This window comes from Ceratotherium simum, chromosome 6 (genome assembly GCF_057802395.1).
Source record: "Ceratotherium simum simum isolate JZ-2026a chromosome 6, ASM5780239v1, whole genome shotgun sequence".
NCBI classification, from domain to species: Eukaryota; Metazoa; Chordata; class Mammalia; order Perissodactyla; family Rhinocerotidae; genus Ceratotherium; species Ceratotherium simum.
In genome coordinates, this window is record NC_141905.1 from 22,735,936 (window position 1) to 22,751,112 (window position 15,177).

The 15,177-nt window shown below is 41.9% G+C and overlaps 1 protein-coding gene across 2 annotated transcripts; it reads left to right on the forward strand.

The window, feature by feature from the left end:
* Positions 1–4,364: 4,364 nt before the first annotated feature.
* TMEM254 (transmembrane protein 254) lies at positions 4,365–12,107 on the forward strand. Of its 2 annotated transcripts, none has more exons than XM_004426889.3 (4): positions 4,365–4,504; positions 6,398–6,501; positions 6,679–6,738; positions 10,350–12,107. In XM_004426889.3, the coding sequence occupies exons 1-4, from the start codon at positions 4,415–4,417 to the stop codon at positions 10,468–10,470; spliced, it is 375 nt and encodes a 124-aa protein (XP_004426946.1). In that variant the 5' UTR covers positions 4,365–4,414; the 3' UTR covers positions 10,471–12,107. The 2 variants fall into 2 exon arrangements, with proteins under 2 accessions (XP_004426946.1, XP_087288101.1); XM_087431975.1 differs by lacking the exon at positions 4,365–4,504 and adding an exon at positions 4,676–4,885.
* The last annotated feature ends 3,070 nt before the right edge of the window (positions 12,108–15,177 follow it).

Sequence of the window (15,177 nt, forward strand, 5' to 3'; positions counted from 1 at the left end):
TGACCAAAAGTAAACACATCTGACAAAGCTATCTAACGTCCCTATTGAAGTATTAAAGCCACACTCCATAAATCTGGTGAATTTGGCAAACTGACGATTCAGCAAATTGCCTTTGAGCACACTGGATTTTGTTGAGATGATTTTATGTAAATTGCCCATTCAATGAATTGTATTTTCTCAAACTGAATTTTAGCCATTTCCTTGCCTCTCCCTCCCATATCACAGCACTTAATTCACTGAAGTGTAACAATAGTAAGAACAATAGCTAACATTTATTGACGTTTTCCTTTATGCCACTTCTAAACTAACCACTTCTCAAGCACACATAAAGAATCAGTGTCCTATAGGCCAAAATCCTGCACAAAATCTAATCATCATCATCATCAACCATCATCATTATTTGAATTTGAAGATTTTTAGGCAGGACAGACCCACCTTGGATCCCCTAGAGTTTCACCACACCTTATTGGATTATCCTTACCCCCTTCATTCATTTGCTAATTTAATGTCCTGAGGACATTTCTGTTTGCAACCCATGAATGCAGGATCTCATACTTTAAGGTCAAAAATTCAGTTGTATTAAAACATTCAGTTATGCTGCCTCTAGTAAATCCCTATTGATTTGCCTGTCGTCAGAGCTACACTGTGCCCAACCTGAAGCCTGGACTGCATTTGTCTTGTTCACAGCTGTATCTCCAGGGCCTAGCACTGCGCCTGACACTAAATGAGTCCTTAGAAATACTGATTGAATATTTGAGTGAATGACATAAACTTTTCTCCATTCCCATTATACCACTTTGTCAATCCTTCATCTTCCCTGCTTTCCCTGCTTCCAATTTTATCTCTATCCAATGGATACCATACATTTTCACTCCACTGATTTAAAAAAAAATCTTGGGGCCCGCCCCATGGCGTAGTGGTTAAGTTAGGCGCGCTCTGCTTCAGCGGCCCGGGTTCATGGGTTCGGATCCCTGGCTCGGGCCTACACCACTTGTCACCCACGCTGTGGCAACAACCCACATACAAAATAGAAGAAGATTGGCACAGATGTTAGCTCAGGGCTAATTTTCCTTTAGAAAAAAAAAAAATAGGAAGATTGGCAACAAATGTTAGCTCAGAGCAAATCTTCCTCAAAGGAAAAAAAAATCGTCACTGACTCACCTTGGCTAAGGGATCAAATCAAAACTCCTCAGTTTGATACCTAATGCCATTCATGATCAGGACCCTACCTGCCTTACCAGCCTCAACTTCCTGCACTCAATTTCACATTGTTCCCACATTGTTCCTTCTTGCAATAATAAATTGCTCCTAATTCTCTGGACACAATGCTCTATCCAAATTTCCATAAATCTGTTTAGATTGCTCTCCCTTTCCCTCCCACTATGATCCTGGGAAAGTGGGGGGAAGGGGTTGCTATATTAGCACATGCCGGTCCTACACTACAGCCATCTCATCAGAACTCCTCTAGGGGTACTATTATCTCTGTGCCTCATGATACAGCATTATTTGTGTACTTGGGTTGGGGGGAGGGTAGAGTTTAAAATATTTTTTCCAAACAGATAACCAATCATCCTAAAATAATTTAGTGAGTAGTTCATTCTTTCTTCCTTAATTTGAAATGTTACCTTTATCATAAAATAAATGCTTGGATATATGTCAGATCTATCTCTGGAGTATCATTTTCCACTGATTTATTTGATTTGCATGTCAAATACCAAATGTTTTTAATTATTATAGCTCTTTATAGTGGATCTCGATGCCTGGTAGACCAATCTTATAGGAAAAAATAGTCTCTTGTTTTTGCTTTATTTTGCACATCCCAAATTGCCATTGAAGTTGAACATCTTTTCATGTTTCTTGGCCATTCACGTCTTCAGTTTAAAGGATGTCCAATTCATATACTTTACTCATTTGCCTATTATATATATTGAAGAATTTCTTATTCCAGGTCTTTCAACCTTATTCATGGTGCCTTTCATGAGAAGGAAGTTTTTAATTTAGATGCAGTTAAATTTTTGATCTTGCCCTCTATGGCTTTTCATTTTAATATCTTGCTAAGAAGTTTCTTTCCCCTCTCTCAAAGGTTGTAAAACTCTTTTGCCTTATTTTCTTCATTGTTTTCAATGTTTAGGTCATTAATTCATCGAGAGTGGAGAGAAAGAGATAAAGCGTAAAGGGATAAGAGATTTCTCTGCCAACCCAGAGGGGATGGCAATATAGGATACCTGGGGGATAAAGAATTCAGCCACCTCTGTCACATGTGGAGAGAGTGCGTTATATAGAAGAGAGGTACCCCTTCTGAATCGCCAGTTGACTGTGAGTTCCTTATGGATTGACATAAACTACTCATATCTGAGTAAAGATCTGTTACTTTCTGGGTCCCTTATGTGTGCATGACAGCCTAACGGTAAGCCCTTTGCTTATGGGCTGTACCACTCTTCCCCTCCATAATAACGGTGTGGGGATGGGCAGGGCATAGGACACTAAGCAACCTGCCAGGCTCAGAGCATGGTGGTGGAAGATAGGAAACTAAAACGTAGCTTCCCATAGTCCTTTGACACAAGCCATTTTGGCTCTTCAACAACTTTTATCCTAACATGAGTTCTTTCTCCAATATCTCCCTTACTGCAGATTTGACACCTGAAGAGAAAGACTGAAAAATAACCTAAAATTAGAGAAGTTCTTGAAAAGTTTTGGTAAAGCCTTGATCAGAACCATACTTGAGGAGAGTTACCCTGTCCTTTGTAGGACAAATTCCATCAATGGATTGCATGTGGGTTGTTGAAGTGGTAGAACATAGGAGGGAATGACCCAGGGAGGCAGTAGAAATTAAACCACGGTTTAATCCAGAAGGGTAAGATACCATGTTACTCAACCAATAGAACTCTTGACAGCTGACTAGGCACGAGGGCAGCCAAACGGGGGAGTCTGGGCGCCTGGAAGAAGGAAGATGCTATTGACATAAATAGGGGAGCCTTGGTGAAGACTGACTCTGTGGACAACAATAGTGGACTTCTTGTCCTTGAGGTAGTGTGATACCTAGTAAAGGTTACCAGCAGGAAACTGGAGAGAGGCTAAGGCTGGAGAGATTGTTCTACAGTTATCCAGATGGAAGTGAAATTGCTTCTCAAAGATACCATAAACACAGAGAGAAAATAGGAAAAACCTGTATCTAGGGGACAAGTAAAAGGAAAGCTGAGAAATCAGAGGTATTCGGAGAGGGAGAACCAAGAGGGTGGTGTGATGAAGACAGATCAGGATTAAGAAAAGCTGTTGAGCACTGGTAACCCTGATTTCAACAGCCACTGTGGTTTATCTGGGAAAATGGATCTTGTCACATATTCTGGAATTCATTAAGACATAACCGAATACACTCATGGAAAAAATGAGGAAACAGAACTTTGGCTGCTCCCACTCCAACTGAAGACGTTTTGGAAATGTTCCACACCTCACATAGCACAGTCCTTAAGACGGCCTGAACATTCGGCTACGACTTGGCTTCCAATAATCCTGTCCGCTTACAGGACTTGGGGCACCTCTCTGTGCTGTTTCTCTGCTTTCACACGAAGGACAAGTGCACCGCACAGAGTTGTTTTATAGTACTTAGAACAACTTACTATGCCTTGAACATAGCACGCGCTCAATAAATATGAGCCATTGTTTTCATCCACTCTTAAGGCCCCAGCGAAACGGTCCTCCTCACGAAGTCTAATGAGAACACCCTTCGGTTTTATATGCCTCCCACCGCGCGCTGATGATACAGGACTTAGCACAGCCCTGGCACATACGCCGAAGGCTCAGTATATTAATGATAACCAAAACTTATAGAACACTATGGGCCAGACACTTTGTGAGTGCTTTTATTACGTGTATTCACTCCGTGAATCCACCCAAAAGCCCTGGGGTAGGAACAGATATATCCCTATTTTACAGATAGAGAAATCAAGGCACACACTGCTGAAGGGACTCTAAGCTTAAGCAAACAGTTAATGGCAGAGCCAGGACTTGAACCCGGGGCGTCTCTTCCACAGCCCCTGTTCATAACTGCTGTGCCCTACGGTTCGATACTTTACTAATGAAGACGAAGGGCATGATTTCTCACGGAGCACGGCAGAGCTGAAGTTCAAAAGTTAGACTAGTGGTTATTAGAGGCGTAAAGCACCATCTATCCCAACACCTTTATCTTAAACCCAGGAAAGTGACACTCAAGAGAGGGGTCTCCCCTGTGAGATGATGACCACCCCATCAGACCAGAGCCCAGCAAGACTCGCTCTCCGAGTTTCCGAATCCGTAAACCTTCAACTTCCGGGAGGTGGGAGGGAGGGGCCGTCGCCGAGGCCTCGCCCCGGGTCCCGCCTCCAACTGGCGCGGGGCGGTGTGCCCGGCCGCGCGTGCCCGGGGATGTGCTGCAACGATGGGGAAGGCAGCAGGCGATGAGACGTACTTCCAGAGGGGCAGTCTGTTCTGGCGCACCGTCATCACCCTCTCCCTTGGCTACTACACCGTAAGGGCAACGGCCGGGCGAGGGGAGCGAGCGCTCCATTCAGTTTAGGATCCGCGCCTGTGGGCGGGGAGAGGTCGCGCAGGCACAATCCCGGCTCTCAGGCGCTGGGGCTGAGCGAGAGAGGGCTAGACCCGACAAAACGACGCAGGCGCACTCCTCTGCTCGGGCCCTTTGCCTGGGCTTGAGGTCCTGAGAAACTGGCTACGCAGGCTTTCCCTGTATGAGGGCGGGGACGGCTCCCCCCACTTCAGTGACTCAGTGTCTAGCTCTTTCAAGATGGTGGTGGCGAAGGCACAGCCCGGCAGGGCTGCTACCGCCTACTTCCGTACCGCAAGACCCTTGCCGTTGCTGGTCACGGCCGTGGGTTTGGGATATTTCACGGTGAGGCACAGGGCGAGGCGGCGCATCTGTTTAGGCCCGCCAGGCCCTCGTAGGGCGAGGGGCGCTGCGGGAGCGAGGTTTTGCGCTTGCGCACCTGGTGGTTGCCTAGGTTACTGGCGTAAGCGGAAGTTCGCTGGGCTCTTTGGACGGTTTCTGCTTTGCAGTGTTCCTTTCTTTGCTTCCTCGCCCTTCCGCGGCTACTACGACTAAACCGAGACTGAGTTGAGCTCACGGAGGGGGAATCCAAGTTGACAGACCGCCGTAGGCCTGCCAAGTCAGGACAGGGCTTCCGAAGCAGAATATTTGAGGCAGCTAGAGTTGCTTGGAAAATGGGAATAAACCTAAAGGATGGGTAAGATAGTTGTTAAGAAGGGATAGAGAGGATATAAATGTTATGGCACAGATGTGGAATCAAGAAGACTGAAGATCTCTGCTATGAGGAGGAGCGACTTTTGTCTGAATTCCTGTAAAGGATAATGGGAAAGACGCCTGAAAAAAGAGGTTGCGGACTAAGTTGGTATAATTTTGAAGGAAGGCAAAGGTATTGGGATATTGCTCAGGGGAATCTGGAGACTGGGGATTAGAAGTGTGTTTGTCGTGTCCACAATGTTGACTGTTCTCAAATTTGACCACCTTTGTCCTGATTTCCCCATATGTTTACATGGTGGTGTTGAACTGAAAACTCGCGAAGGTGCGTTTCTGTTCTGTGATTCTGCGTCTCCGACTAGTTAGGATGTAGATGGAGGAAAGCTTTGGGAACTTCAAATTGGAATATTGTGGAGCTGGCAGTTGCTGCCCCTTCCGTTCCTCTTGGTTTTAGGGGACGCAGTGGTATTTTATGCTTTATTTAGATTTTGAATGTGTAACAACCTGATAGGAGAGATAGTACTGGTCTTGGCTGAGATCCAAATAGGACAATAAACTTTGGACCTGTTGGCACATAATTGTTCTCAGAAAACCCTAAGCTGGCTGAGGTTACAACACAGAGACGGAGGGAAAGTTGATGAGATTACAGAAACTTTATGTGATTAAGTAGCTGCTATTAGCACTTCACAAACCTGATCTCACTTCTTTTCCAACTCTGTGCAGTGGATCATTCCCAGTTTTAGAGGTAGAAAAAGGGAAAGAAGAGAAAAGGATTCTAAATTAAACGGGGGTTTGGCTCAAGGCATAGTTTGTGCAGTAAAGAAGCTAGGCAGGGCACATAAACTCTTAAAATTTGTTAATAACCCGTATAAAATAATGGTTTTGGTGGAATTCATTAAGAATGGAAGTCATCCAACTTGGACATTGAGTCTGATAACCATATAGTTTCCTCAGCATAAATCTCCCACTAGAATAGTGTTTAGAAAATAAATGTCAAGAGTGGAAGCCCAGATGACTTATTTCAGAGATTCTATGGTCTGTAGTTGTTCTTGTAGAATCAGGATTCTTTCATAGCCTCTCTCAAAAGGAAACATTTGCTGATGTAAGTGACCTAATAGGTATTCTGTGCCTCTGGTTCTCTTTCAGTGGGCTGTCTTCTGGCCTGAGAGTATTCCTTATCAGAGCCTCGGGCCCCTGGGCCCCTTCACTCAGTACTTGGTGGACCATCATCACAGCCTCCTGCGCAATGGGTAAGGACAGCTGTGGAAATGGGATGTGGACGCTGCGGCTCCAGTCTCGCTGGAGACCGAGAAGGCCTGCAGTTGCCGTGAGATATTTAAGAGTGGTGCTAGTTCACAGTGAAGCACCTTTCTTTTTGAGGTTTCCATGATAACCGTCACCTTAAACTAGGCTGACTTTTGTTTCAGGTATTGGCTTGCCTGGCTGATTCACTTGGGGGAGTCCTTGTATGCCATGGTATTGTGCAAGTAAGTGTTTGTAATAGTCTTTGTCATTTCTCTCTTGGTATCTGATATAAATTGAGAGTAGCCACATTTAAATAATTCACGCATTTGTAGGCTGAGAGCACCCTCAGGGTGGAATTGAATCCCCACACCTAATACTGAACCTAGCTTAGAGGGAGTGTTCAGTCAACATTTAATGAATGAATTCATTTCATTTGTGTTAGCTAATCAATTATTTCCTTGCTTTATTTAGATGATTTTTCTTATTTTTTTTTAATTCTCTGTATAGCCCCAACTAGAACAAAAGATTAGGAGGCTGCCTTCTAATTTGAAAAAGAGTTAAATTATTGGCGTCGGCTGATGATTCTCCATTCTAGTTTCACAACGGAATCCTTTGAGGAGCTTTTTCAAAATGCTTATGTACGCATGTCTGGTTTGCAGACCCAGAGATCCTAATCTGGTAGGCCTGGCTTCAGGCATGAGAATTTGTAATTTTTTCAAGCTTTGCAGATAATTCTGGGGTGCAATGGAAGTTAAAAGCCCCTTGACTGAACCCTACTCAACAGATGCCAGTGTAAGTTAATACTATGTGAGAGTACTAGAAAAGATTTTCTTTGCCTTTGTACTTATGTAAGCATATACAGAAAGTATGATGTAGTGAAAGAGATTGCTATAGTAATGCCAAATTCCTTTGCAATTAATTTTTTTCTGGTCAAGATTAACTGTCACCTCTATTATTGTTGTATTACTTCTAAAAGTGGAGAATAAGATGCTTTATTACTACTATGTTTTAATCATAGAGATAATATTTATCGGGTGCACACTCTGCCAGACACTGCTAAGTGCTTTAAATAGATTATCTTCTGATTTATTAAACAAGCTGGACTTTCTGGGAGAGGAGCAGAAAGCAACTTTATTTTTTCTCATTCGTCTCTAAGTAAACTCATTCTGTGCATTATTGTCTGCCTCCCCCCAGCCCTGCGTGAAATCTGAAGCAGTGCTATAGGTTTTCCAGTCACTATGTGATATTCAGGCTAGTAAGTCTATTTATTAAAACCATAAACTTTTATCTAATTCAGAATGTCTGTTCTCATCCAGCTGGGGATCTGGAGCCTGCTGTGGGGAAAACAGTGTAGTTGGTGCCTTCTCTAATTCCACCTTTTTACCCTATTCACTAGCAACAGCTGCTTTGGCCCCTTGGGGTGGTGGGAGCTGTTTGGGGAAACGGGGCACAGTCTGCCTTGTGATCCGGCAGCTGGGTGCTGTGGATGTTGCATACCCACCGTTGGCTTGTTCTCTCCAGAGGGGCCCGGGTGGATCTTTGAGAAACCACCCATCACTAGGGGTCTCCCCTCTGCAATTCCCATATGATTCCTTCAGGCGCCTCTTCCTGAAGTTGTAGTTTGCAGTTGTGGTCTCCTCTCAGGGACTATGATGAGGGGAGAATTCCCCTTTTATTGAGAACTTTTCTACCGTCCAATTAGGCTCACCCAAGCCAGCGCCCTTCCACAAGATCTGTGTGGTTCACGATAACAGCTTCCTTATCCCTCCAGTGGGATAAAATCTGCACATGCATGCGATCCCCAGTGCAGCCATGTATCTTTGATCGCCCACTAGGCAAGCTGTAACAGTCTTTAATCTTTTGAATCAGATATAAGTCCCTTCACCCAAATTCCAGAGGACTTGTGTCAAGTTCTCCAAATGGTTCTGTTGAGGCTATTCTTTGGGCTTGACTTGTGATAGGAAATGCTGCAGCATTTCCAGTGGCCTCTTCAGCCTCTCGATGAAAGCTCAGCTTGGAGGTGTGTGGTCCAGCCCCTCCACTTACAGTACTTGACGCCTGTTTTGTTATTGGCATTTGGAACCTGTAACGAAAACCAAAAGACTCAAATTTAACATCCTGCCATGCAGTTCTTTGAAGGGCAGAGGAAGAACAGGCATAGAGAGGTTAGGTCACTATGATTGTGTTCTTGAAATCATTTGTTTATGGTCTAACATGTTGCAATGTATCATTGCTCACTATAAATCAGAATAAGTATTCCTTCTGAGTTATGAATGAATAAGTGTAAATGAATGAATCAATACACAAAGACATGTAGGACATTTGTAGCCTCCCAATCCCACTGTCCAGCAATAAAAAGGAAGTGGTGAATTCCTTTTAATCAGAGATAAGATTGGACTACGTGTTCCACTTTGTAGCCACTATAATATACATACATATAAATATAAACTCTTCTGTAACTTTTCTCCACTGTCGTAATGCCTGTTTTTTCATGTCTAGACCTATAAATTTACCTCATTCATTTTATTAGCATAGTATTCTATGATATGTATATGCCTTACTATATTTAACAAATCTCCCTCCTGAGGGAATTTTAAGTCTCTGGTTTTTTTTTTACTGTTATAAATAGTACTGTATAAACGTGAATATCTCATATATCCTGGCCCACTTTGGTATATATTTCATTTTTTTATTGTTTGGTGGTAGAATGTATGAATATAGTTGATTTTTATTTATTGACCTGACACCCAGTGACCTTGTTAAATTTGTTTGTTAGTTCTAATAGTTCATCTGTAGATTCTTTTTAACTTTCTAGGTACACAATTGTGTCTAGAAATAGAGAGTTTTATTTCTTCCTTTCAATTTTCTATACCTTTTATTTGTGTTTCTTCCCTTATTGCACTGCCCAGTACCCCCAGCACAGTGTTGACTGGAAGTGGTGATTGTAGGCATCCTTGCCTTGTTCCTGATCAAAGAGAAAACTTGCAACATTTTGCATCATGTTTTTTCTAGAATTGTGTAGATCTCTTCTATCAGAATAAGGAACTTCCATTCTATTTCTAAGTTTGCTGAGAACTTATATTAAGAATGGATGTTTAAATTTATCAAATGCTGCTTCTGCATTTATTAAGATCATATATGATTTTTCTCCTCTAATCTGTTAGTGTGGAAAATTATATCGTTTTTACTTAGATTGTTTTTAAATTTTGTTTTAAATTTAAAAGGTCATCCACATGAGACTTAATTATATACAGATGAGACTGTAGGAAGCCATTCACTTCAGTTGGGATATTTTTCTCTTGAGCTTTGTTTTAAGTAGTTTAGTTTGAATGACTGTATAAACAGGTGTTTGTTATTACTATGCACCAGGCCCTTTAAGCACTTTGTGTGTATTATCTTATAAATCATCTCAAAAGTTGGTGAGGTAAATACTGTTATTCCTATTTTTCAGACAAGGAAACTGATTCTGAGAGAGAGTGAGTGACTTGCCCAAGGTTACAGCTGGTAATTGGCCAGTAACATCTGGTCTATCTTCAAAACACTTGCTCTAAAGCCACACAAGTGCTTTTTAACCCTATCCCCTCATGAAAATCATGTGAGAAACAGTTTTATAATACCTTGTCCTAGGCAGTAGCCAGACTGCTTCTCAGGGAAGAGTGTACCTTCCTAAATGCACAAGAAAAATGAAAATCAATAAACTAACCATTCAAGTTAAGAAGCTGGAGGAAAATAGCAAAATATACCCAATGAAAGTTGATAGGAGGAATAAATTTTTAAAAAACAAGATGATAACTCCTATGAAACCATAACATTAAAATTCTGGTAGTTACGTTTTTCTTTTTCTCTTTTTTAGGTCTAAAGGCATCACAGATGGTTGGGCTCAACTCCTCTGGTTCTTACACACGTTCCTCTTTGGGATAGCATCTCTCTCCATCTTGATTGCTTACCGACCGAAACGCCGAAAACAAACTTAAAGAAGATATCCAGAAGCTTTCTCTACACTTTGATCAACCCTGCCTTTTTTGGGGAGTGCTGTATTTACTCAAACTTCCTACTTTCTAAAAAGTTAAGACCCTCTAGTTATGTATTATTCTTTCATACCCTCTGGTTAAGCTTGAGTACATAACAGGAAAAGATTTTAGCTTTCCAAGTCTGCAGACTGACCTGCTTGGCGGAGGGGCTTCCAGCTACCTTCTTGAGGCCCTTGGCTGTGTTGGTGCTCTCCCTGTCATCTGGTTTAAGCCAGATACTAAATTTGCCTGTTGGCATACCTTTGCTCCCACTTTCTGATTAAAACACCTTACCCTTACCACTACCATGTTAGCTCTCCTTTCCCAAAAATTTTTCCACCTTTCTGGACCAAGATAGAGTGAAAAAGTGAAAAGTGAAGTCTACAACACATCAATTCCACACACATTTACTAGGCACCTGTGAGGGAAGAACTTATCCTCCATTTCTCAGACTACCGAGAAAGATAAGGAAAATAAACAAGTGCCTGGAATGGGGAAGGCTGAGCAATTACACAGAGGGAGTGAGGATCTGCTGACAACCAAGAGGAGAGGATTGGGGAATGCCTTCCCGATCCTGCCAGCCAGAAGTGGTCCTGCCCCCCACATCACCCCTCGGAGACAGTGCTCTGTAGTGTGCAGGGTTTACCGCTAGATTGCTCCTTCAAGTCAGGACCACATCTTAGACAGCTTTCTTTTCCCCTTAACACCTGTCCCATTGCCTTGCACGGAGGTGTTCTATCAGTGTTTATTGAGCAAAGGAAGGAAACTCTGATTTCACTTTCCACTTGAGTATCATTCCAGTTTGTATGTGAAAACTGCAGAACCCATTCAGTGTTCCCTCGTCTCAGAAAAGCACAGGACTGCCTTTGACTGGTAGTGGCACCTTTCTGTGGGTGCCCTGGTGGGAAACCTGTGTCTTTCACACTTGGCTATTCTTGGTCACTTTCTCCAGACTCTAGAGGCTTCCCTCCAGCTCTGTCTTACTCAAACACAAACATTCCTGTTCTAGAGATTCTAGCCCATGGGTTACCCAGCTAGTTACTACTGCTCCCATTCACCTGGTTGTACCTTACTACTGACTGATTGGGGCAGGAGGGTCATTGACTGTGTCCCCTGACCCTGGGAGAATGACTCTGTCACCTCTAGGAGCCATGAGGGCTTCTTCCCTGGAGGACCACCTGCTTGTTCTCTAGGGACTAGACCTTATTTTCCTTCCAGGATCCAGTGGGGCATGTTATTTGGTTTAAGTAAGCATTTGTCAGAAACAGCCCCCTCCCCCAAAAAAGGCCCCAAGTAAAAGCACAACAATGAAAGATTATGGACTATGACTTGTTTCTGATGGAGACCAATTTCTGCAAATTAATATCAGTCTTTCCCTCTGTTTCTCTTGTGATAAAGGGGTTGCTTTTTGGTAAGGAAAAAGATTTTTGATCGTAGAGTTAAACTTCATGGAAATCCAACCCAGGTTTTTTTAGAAGTAATGGTCCTCTTCAATGACAAATAATGAGGATAATATTAATGGTGCCAGGAACAATATAGTAGATTAGTGAGTGAAATGGATTAACTTGAATAAAATGCTGTGAATTGTTTCTCCAATCAAATGCTTTTTTGTGTGTCAGTTTTGGTATATTGTCACACGCTTGATTCTACTTTTTCTCAAGTAGACTCTATTATGGAACTGTTTGTACAGCTCAAATATTAGGGAATTTTTTCCACTGATAAGAAAGCAGATGCCCTAGTTGTAGGGCATATGCTCCTCATTATGTTTACAGAGCTGCCCATAGCCCACTTAACTCCCCCATGCACACTGAGTCAAGGGTGGGTATGAGTGTCTCCTTTCATTCTAGAATTGTCCTCTTGTTTCAATTTACATTTCACTCAGCGTTTGATACAGTCTACATGCCAAGTGAGAGTAGTGTTCTTTTTTTAAGTGCCAAAAGTGTAAAATCCTGTAATCCTGTTTGGAATATTATCATGGCTTAGAGCAAGAAAGGATCTTAGTGAGCAAATGGTGCAGGTCATTCATTTTATAGACCCGTAAACTGCATCCCATCGAGGTGAGGTAACACCACCACACAAAGAGAGGTCAGACTCTAATTGGATGTCATGTTTCTCCCCTGCCTCACGGCTCAGGAGCTTACAAGTAAGTCCGTGAAGCAAAAAATAAACAAAAATGGAGACATCTCGGTTTTGTGTTGCAGTCATAGTGGTGACATGGGAGAAACATCTTTATGTTGAGTTTGAGTGAGAAAAGGCCAGAGGTTCTTGATGGAGGGCAAACAAACTATACTTTCCTTACCCACCTCCTTCCCCCACCCTGAAATGTTAAGAGCATGTATAGTTGGGAAGAAGAAAAAAAGAAAGAACTGATGGGAAAAAAAGTGACCACACAACTTAAATAATAACAGGCCAGATTTATAAACTAACACTGTTTCCTACATTCAACATGTTTATGACTTCATGCAATCCAATCTGAATATTTTATGAGACATGGTTTTAAAACAAGTCTTGAGTTTAAGAGGTTATACTCCATATGTGTAAAGAAGTTCTTTAGCAAAACAGCTTGCTATCAGAGAGCCCTTATATGTTTACATGTAGGGTCTGAAAACACAAAAAGAGAAGTTAGAGAACCTGCCATTGAGGTTAGAGAACAGAGTGCCGTCACGTTGTTATCTTTGCATGGGCCCTGTCTGGAGCCTTGTTAATTAAAGCTCTTAGTTTAACAACCTGGCTTGTAAATATTTATCCTTCCCTTTATTATCAGCACAGACAAAAAAAATGCTAGTACAACAGCTGAGTAACATATTTTTAAGTCTATGAGACCCTTCTCCACAAGACTCCTTGACCACATCAAATTGGGAATTGTGGTTCCCTTTTCATCAAGGTTGGACAATGAGAGTGTATAATTATCATTTCACATTTCTATTTATGAAGAGGAGATCTATACTGATTCCACAGTGGACATTTGAAAGTCCTATTCAAAATACTGTATTTGCAATCTCTATCAACAAACATTTAAGATGGCTCCTAAGCTTTCTCAATAGGATTGAGTATACCAATTGCCTCTTTTCTGTTTGTAGTAAGTCATAAGGTTGGATTAGGGAAACTACCTTTGGCATACTAATACTGTTCAGGGAAATAATCATGAACGAACTTGTACTTTTTCCTTGTACCAATACGTTGCACAGGATGTTCCTAGTAAATACAAATTACTCAATAAAAGTTGCCACTCTTGACATTGCTGTAATGAAAGGGAAATGGCATCAATAGTATAAAGCAGTGAAGCGTTCCCTACACCTCAGGCATGTAGGAGCCACTTGCACAACTTTCGTCATGTCTGCACTACACCTGAAGTCACTTTTTAAAACACCTTCCTAAGCAAGAATAACTATGAAATGTCAGGCTTGGTTTGTTCATTATATTTTTCTCTAATACATATGAGGATAAAGCATAATTATTACCTAAAATCACCGTGCATACTAATGATACATTCAGCACACTATTAGTAATCAAAAAGTATTAAAGTACTGGCTAAGACTGAAGTGTGGGGTTTAACCGGGCTCTAATCACAGGATTTTTGTCACTTTCCTGGACTTTAGTTTCATCATAAAAAAGAATAAGAGTAATTTTACATTGTGGCTGAGATGAAAATAGAATGGTAAATTTAAATGAAATCATCTACATAAAGCAACTTTTCAAGCTATAACGCATTAAACAAGAGTATAGTTTTACTGGAAGGCTGGCTGATGATGCATCTTGCGCTTCTCAGACTTGACCATGCAGATGGATCATGTGAGATCCTGTGAAAATGCAGCTTCTGATTCAGTGAATGTAGAGCACATCCAAGATTCTGCATGTCTAGCAGGCTCCCTGGTGATGTTAAAGCTGCTGATCTGCAGATCACTTTGGATAGCAAGATTTTTAGAGAAAATTTAGAACTAGAAATAAAACAGTTCAACCCTGATTTCCTGAGGCTTGGGGTTGATTTTTATACATGCCAACATGTTTTTGTCAATAGGAAAAATGGCTAAACACCCTGCCTGGGAGCTCAGCGTTCAATGTAAACAACTCTTTGACTCCTGACATAATTGGCAAAGAACACTGTTGCTGGGCTAAAACTGCTGATGAAATTAACCAGTTGGCATATCTGCATACTCTCTTTTCCTTGAGAATAAAAGTTTGGAATTGAGGCCTTTTGAAAAGTAAAAAAAAAACAATACTTTTCAAATATTTATTTTGTTCTAGACACTGATGAAAAATACCCCAAATCCACAACAACTCTTTGAGGTAACAATTATGGCCATTTTATAGTTAAAGACACTGAGGGGATCCTTGCCCAGATGGCTCACTAGCTCAGGCCACTGAGTACCTCGCCCAAGATCAAGCCTGAAAAACACAGTAAACACATGAGAGAAGCATGGATTCCTAAAACCAAGGGGAAAAATTAGGGAATTTCCCCCGAGACAAGACTACTAGGATTGGTGTGGGGTGGGGCAGGGGTGGCGGTAGTCTTGGGCAATAGAGAGAACTAGTTAGGAGGAGAAATTTTTACCTTCTGTTCCTGTCTCTCCCTCAAGTTGCCTTAGGACAGACAGTCATCACCCTGACCCTTCAGCACAGAAGTGAGCAATAACAGTGCCCATGGCAGTGTCTGTCAATATTAGCAACACA

Excerpts from the sequence above, each read along its gene's own strand:
- TMEM254 (XM_087431975.1), top strand. The coding sequence starts at position 4,781 with ATGGTGGTGGCGAAGGCACAGCCCGGCAGGGCTGCTACCGCCTACTTC. Across the intron at positions 4,886-6,397 it reads TGGGTTTGGGATATTTCACG|TGGGCTGTCTTCTGGCCTGA; the intron begins GTGAGGCACAGG and ends GTTCTCTTTCAG. Across the intron at positions 6,739-10,349 it reads TATGCCATGGTATTGTGCAA|GTCTAAAGGCATCACAGATG; the intron begins GTAAGTGTTTGT and ends TCTCTTTTTTAG.